Genomic DNA, 6718 nt, shown 5'->3' with positions numbered 1-6718 from the left:
AATCCTCCTTCCAATGGGAATTTTGAGATGACACTTTCAAACCAATAATTCAAGTCCTAATAGTTTCTGGAATTCCTGTCCCCTAATGCAGCTTGCAACCTTTCGTTACACAGCTCCATCATCTCTCGTGAGATAAACCCACCCATCTGTGGTGGGAGATCAAAAAGCCTTCCATAGATTTCAATATCAAGAGAAATCCTACAGTGTGAAAGTAGTTGTTAAGACATTTTACTGTAGATATGATTTGAACAATCGTCACCACAGCTTATTGGTACATGGATTTAATTTAAAAAAAAAAAGAAGTTCATCTCTTCAAAGATGAGGTCATTATTAAAACTTGCTTTTGGGGGGGATTTGTTGGTGATATTGGGATACTGAGATTTTTCAAACTCTCAAGATGGCACTATGGCTTTTCTCCTTTTCCTTCAGGTTCTTTTAGTAATTGCCATTAAAAGTAGATTTTCCTCATTTTTCCAGTATTCTTTTTATTTTTATTTTTGCCAGTCCTGGGGACTAAACTCAGGGCCTGAGCTCTGTCCTTGGGTTTTCCTCAAGGCCAGTTCTCTACCACTTGAGCCACAGTACCATTTCCGGCTTTTCTATATATGTAGTACTGAGAATTGAACCCAAGTCTTCATGCATGCTAAGCAAGCACTCTACCCTAAGCCAAACTCCTGGTCCATTTTACCAGTATTCTACAGGCGAAAAAAAAAATACCCAAATGATTACAAACATGGCCATACTAACGCTTACCAACATAACCATGTTCATTGCAGCACTATTTACCATAGCTAAGATATGGAACCAACCACAGGCCCCTCTGTAGATGAATGGATCAAGAAAATGTGGCATATGTACCCAATGAGGTTACAAAGAATTCATAAAGAAACGGAAAGGCAAATTCCTCCATTCAGTAACTATTCCTGAACACTGAGCTGTATGTAGCTTTTGAGTTTAGGCAAGTAGATCACTTCCTTTAAGAAAGGTGACAGATGACAATGAATCTTACCAGATATCCAAAGGGAAAACATATTCAATGGTCAAATAGTCTTATAGGCTTTATTGGCAACTTAGAAGTTTATTAATCACACTAAGAACATTAAAGGGGCTGACATACCCTGTAACAAAGAAACCTCTAGATTCATTTCTCCCAAAGGGACTTATCCAGAAAGCCCTCTGTTCTTAAAATCCTTTATTAGCAATGCTCCTTAACCCTATACTTTGGAAAATGATGAAAGAGATTATTAACGAATGTTTTTATAAAACTCATTCAGTTCTCTCATCCATTGAGAAGTAGAATACAAATGCTCATTAGAGGGGTGAATTTTAATGATTATACTGGCCACACACAACATTTCTATTCTTATCTCCAGAAAGATTTCTGAAATAAAGAAAGAAGGAAATGAAAGACATGTAATTCCATTCCACCAGTCCACAGTATAATATCAACATGGTAAGCCACAGATTATGGGTAACAGAATGTGGGAAGTGATTACTTAGAAGTTAGAGGGTATTTGGGGGGGGGAATGATTGAAAGTTTTGACACTATCCAGGTGCTGGTGGCTCACACCTCTAATCCTAGCTACAGAGGAGGCTGAGTTCTGAGGGTTGTGATTTGAAGCTGGCTCAGACAGGAAAGTCTATAAGAGTTTTATCTCCAATTAGCATTAGTTAACAAAAAAAGAAGCCAGAAGTGGAGCTATGGATCAAGTGGTAGAATGCCAGGCTTCAGCACAAAAACTAAGCAAGAATGCTCAGGCCCTGAGTTTCAAGCCTCAGGACTGGAACAAAAAAATAATTTAAAACAGTTTTCAAACTAGGGAGTTTCACACCTTACCTTAAAATGACTTTATATTTGAAAATAATTATCTGATGTTATGTGTATTTTGACTCATATTAAAAAATCAAAGGAGAAGGGTCTCACACAACTTTACTAGGATTAGAAAGAGGTATACCCATTCTGGGAACTGGTGGTGGCTCACACCTGTAATCCCAGCTACCTGTAATCTCAGATCTCAGGAGGCTGAGATCTGAGGATTGAGGTTTGAAGCCAGCCAAGCAGAAACATTCCCCCCTGAGATGCTTATCTACAATTAACTACTCAACACTGGAAGTAGCACTATGGCTCAAAGTGGTAGTGTTAGCTTTGAACAAAAGAGCTCATGGACAGCACCCAGGCCTGAGTTCAAGCCCTACAACTGACAAAAAAAAGTATATCCTTTAGGTTGCACAGACATGGGGCGCACAGTTTGTTGCCCTGTAGTAAGTTGGTGTGAAGGACAATGTGCTGAGCAACTGAAGCACCACATCAGGACACAACATACACCTTACAGTCAACATCCCTACAAGATTTTCTGTGCTCTCCTCCCCTCCTAGACAGAACCCTTGTCTCTCTTCAGGATAAAAGGGTTTTTAGGGCTGACATACTTTTTGTTTAAAGGAACTTCAACCTAGAAGCATTGAAAAGAGTAATGATGCTAGGATTTAGCCCTTGCCTAGAAGTGCAGTGTCCTGGGTTTGAGCCCCAGGACCAAAAATGAAAAGACAACAAAAAAGTTGAAAGGAATGAGAATGACGTTGGGCAGAATGGAGGAGGGCTGTGTGACTTGGATTAACACATAGATAGCTGGAGGTGGGATAAGGTCCTTGAAAGTTATCTATGGTCCAATCTCCATCCCTGAGATGGTTGTCCTTCCCAGAGCATAATGTTACGAGGAGGAAGGAAAGATAGTATGTATGGCCCTTTGGCTGGTGAAACAATGACATCTGCTCTCATAGAGAGCAAAGTAAGGCAGAGGCAACCAGATCCCATTGGCTTTCTGTACCCTTTGTCTTGTATAGAAGTCTATCTGATTTGGGGATGGAACTGGGAAGCCCAGAAATGGTAAGTCAACAGTGAACCAATTCAGCAGTGATATTCACTAGACATTCTGTTAGAAATGAACTTTACAACCTGAGGGTAGGGGAGATGGGAGGGGAAAACTGGGAGAAAACAAGGGAGGAGGTGACACTGCTCCAAAGGAAAGGATCTCATTACCTGACTTAAGTAACTGTAACCTCTCTGTACATCACCTTTATAATAAATTTGAAAGAAAAACTAGTAAAATAGAAATGAAGGATTGGGACAACCACCCAAAAGTGAAACCCTGACATTGCAAAGAAAATGACTCAAAACATTAGTGTCTTTTTCTCTCTTTTTCTTAAACATGGATTGAATGTTCAAAAATAACACACAAACTTATTTTTTCTTCTTAGGTTACTGAAAGCATCCTTACCATAAATGAAGAAATTGAAACTAAGAGAATAAATTCAGTAATGTCTCTTAAAGTTTTTTTTTCAATTTTTCCTTTGTTTTTTAATAGATATTAAGGAATTATACAAAGGTTTTTAAAATTCTATAAGTTGGATAATGAGTGCAGTGCATTTTGGACAGTTGGTCTATGAAAGTTTTCTTTTCCCCAGCATGTATTATTTTTACATTTACTAAATGTCATCAACTTGATTGAATCTGGTAAAAGTGTTCACAATGCATGTAGCATCCATGAGTTGCTGTTTCCAGAATTACATGCTAGGAAAGCACACAGGCATGAATTAACACCAGTTATTAGCAGCAGCTTCTTCACATGTTAAAGCATACCAACCCCTTTCAAGGCCCACCCCCTCATAGACCAGAGAACAGACATTTACACATCAGAAAGCAACAAGATTATTCTAAAATGATAGCCAAAATGGATAAGATTGTGAACATGAAACAAGTACTGGAATTTTTTTTCCTCTCAAGACAACAGGTAGGATGCTCAGAAGTAAGCAAGACAGAAAACTTATACAGAGAAGTATCATGAATGCTTATACCTTATGATTCGATTTCTTGATAGAGACCAATCCAGACCAAAAGAAATTGTTAAAGGAAAAAAGATTTGAGGTCAAATATATTTTCTGGATTTATTTGGGAAAAGTAAAGGAAGGTTCAGATTCTAGTGTATAGGAGAACTTTCAACAATTTCTTAAGGGCAACTGAAGTGAATACGTAGCTAATTGTTTACTCAAGTTGATGCTGGAAACAGCAGCATAGGAGAAAAGCATGGGTAGAACTCCAGTACACAGCACTATTACCTCCAGTGCTCGCTCATATCAATACTGCATTGCAACTCCTCAAGTATTTGAAGTTTTTGCAAGGGGAGATAAGTCTCTTTGGTATTAAACATCCTCCTGAATTTAGATAGGAAATCAACAGTTTCTGAGATTGTGGTCATGACAAATGTACACTGCAAACACCCAGGGTAAAAAAACTGGTTAATTAAGGAAATTGTGATTAGCTTTTCTTAAAAAGAAGCAGGACAAAGCCAGGCTCACACCTGTAATCCTAGCTACCTGGAAGGCTGAGATTTGAGAATTCAGATTCAAAGTCAGCGCAGACAGGGCAATCGGTGGGACTGCTTCCCAACTGACCACAGAGAGAGAGAGAGAGAGAGAGAGAGAGAGAGAGAGAGAGAGAGAGAGAGAGAGAGAGAGGAGGGAGGGAGGGAGGGAGGGAGGGAGGGAGGGAGGGAGGGAGGGAGGGAGGGAGGGAGGGAGAGAGAGAGAGAGAGAGAGAGAGAGAGAGAGAGAGAGAGAGAGAGAGAGAGAGAGAGAGAGCGAGCCAGAAGTGGAGCTATAGCTCAAGTGGTAGAGTGCCAGCCTCAGAGAAAAACGAACAAACAAAAAACTAACGGACGATGCCTGCTCCCTGAGTTTTAGCCCCATACAGACACAAATAATAATAATTTTTTAAGAGGAAGACAAAAGAACCATATCTTCCAATTCAAATTTGATGTGGCCTTTACAAACTCTTAGGAAGATCTCAACTCAAAGCTGTCGTTTTTGAAGAAGCAATTCAAGCACAGCATACCAGCTCAAAGTCCCAGCAACATTTGATCTCTGTTCCTCTGTTACGGAGCCCACATTCTGCAGAGACTGTATCTTACCTTCACACCACCAACACCATGTTCACGTCCACCTTTATCTGTTACAGTCAACTGACCCCATCTCTAACATCGACAATAACTCGTATACTAGAGATTTATGTGTGACACCACAGAATGTCACATACACTCGAAGTAAGGATACTGCACGTGGTTTTTCCACATCTAAGAGAATTTAAATTTTAAATTTACGATTTATTATCTTCGGTAATAAAAGATGGCACAGGCACAAGACGCGTAGATTCAGATTTTTTTGTTTTTAGCCTTTAATCCATGAAGTCTGCTTTTCATGGTTTTTGAAAAGGTAAATAAAATTTTTAGGAATTGTCTAATTATTAGAGTTATTGCTGACCTAATTTCTACTCATTACTCTGAAAAAAAAAAGCCTACAAGAAAAGGGATATATTTTCATATGTGGCTGTTGTCCTTTGATTTTTTTTCCTTGAAAACTGCTAACATCAGGGAGGAATAAAGAAAAAAAATATATTGGTTAGTTAGAAGATTTCATTTGGAATCAGATAGTAGAGTTTCAGCCTTTAGGTTTGCTGTCAAATCTTGGACAATTCATTAAGTCTATGGCTTGACGTCCTCTACTAGTTTATGAAAATGTCAGTGGCAGCCACCACATAGTGCTGTTCTGAAAAATTAAGTGAATTGGTACTTACAAGGTATTCAGAACTGTACTTATTAAGGTACAGAATAAGCATCCCCAAAATGGTTGCAATGACAACACACTGATGTTTCCCAGAGGCAAAGAATTTGTCTGTTTTCTGGTCAGCTGAATATAGCCTTCACAGTCAAAGCAAAGATGAGAAGAAAAAGAAGGGGCCTCACAAGACCACGGAGCCCAATTATAAGAGTCAACAGTGAGCAATATTGACACTCCTTAGGCAAGAGACCATTGCTCAATTATCTGGTGGATAATGGGAAAATTACACCAAGTAGGGGGGATCAGAGTTATGATCTCAGTTCACGCGCATGACTGCTTCATCACAGTTAAGAACTCTAATTGGAGACCAAATAAAATCAACTTTTAAAGGCTTTCAGAAGATTGAACAAGGAACTCAGAGTAAGCCAATTACTATTCAGAGACAAATTATACAAACATAAACAGGAAGAAACACTGAGAATGAGGAAAATTGGAGCCAGCCAAGGATTATAAAAGGCCCGGTGCACTAGACACCATCAAAACTCAAAACATTTCTCCAGACAACACAACCATCAAACCAACTCCTGACACCATGGCCTGTTGTGCTACCAGCTTCTGTGGGTTCCCCAGCTGTTCCACCAGTGGCAACTGTGGATCCAGCTGTTGCCAGCCCAGCTGCTGCCAGCCCAGCTGCTCCCAGTCCAGCTGCTGCCAGCCCAGCTACTCCCAGTCCAGTTGCTGCCAGCCCAGTTGCTACCAGCCCAGTTGCTGCCAGCCCAGCTGCTGTGGAACCAGCTGTGGTATTGGAGGCGGCTTTGGCTTTGGCCAGGAGGGAGGCTCTGGAGCTGTGAGCTGCCGCGTCAGGTGGTGCCGCCCAGACTGCCGCGTGGAGGGCACCTGCCTGCCTCCCTGCTGCGTGGTGAGCTGCACACCCCCCACCTGCTGCCAGCTGCACCATGCCCAGGCCTCCTGCTGCCGCCCATCCTACTGTGGACAGTCCTGCTGTCGCCCAGCCTGCTGCTGCCACTGCTGCCAGCCCACCTGCTCTGAGCCCACCTGTTGTGAGACCTCCAGCTGTGAGCCCAGCTGCTGCCAGCCCACCTGTTAA

The 6718-nt window shown here is 41.1% G+C and overlaps 1 protein-coding gene across 1 annotated transcript; it reads left to right on the top strand.

The window, feature by feature from the left end:
- The first annotated feature begins 6154 nt into the window (after positions 1-6154).
- On the top strand, positions 6155-6718 carry LOC150051745 (keratin-associated protein 9-3-like). The gene has a single exon (XM_090351519.1). The coding sequence runs from the start codon at positions 6203-6205 to the stop codon at positions 6716-6718; it is 516 nt and encodes a 171-aa protein (XP_090207645.1). The 5' UTR covers positions 6155-6202.

The sequence above is a fragment of the Megascapheus bottae genome, chromosome 17, assembly GCF_031878675.1.
Source record: "Megascapheus bottae isolate mThoBot1 chromosome 17, mThoBot2.hap1, whole genome shotgun sequence".
Classification (NCBI taxonomy): Eukaryota; Metazoa; Chordata; class Mammalia; order Rodentia; family Geomyidae; genus Megascapheus; species Megascapheus bottae.
The sequence above is the reverse complement of the archived record's forward strand: the minus strand, read 5'-3'. Positions and strand labels throughout refer to the sequence as shown.

Coding starts and splice junctions, on each gene's coding strand:
- LOC150051745 (XM_090351519.1), top strand. CDS start 6,203: ATGGCCTGTTGTGCTACCAGCTTCTGTGGGTTCCCCAGCTGTTCCACC.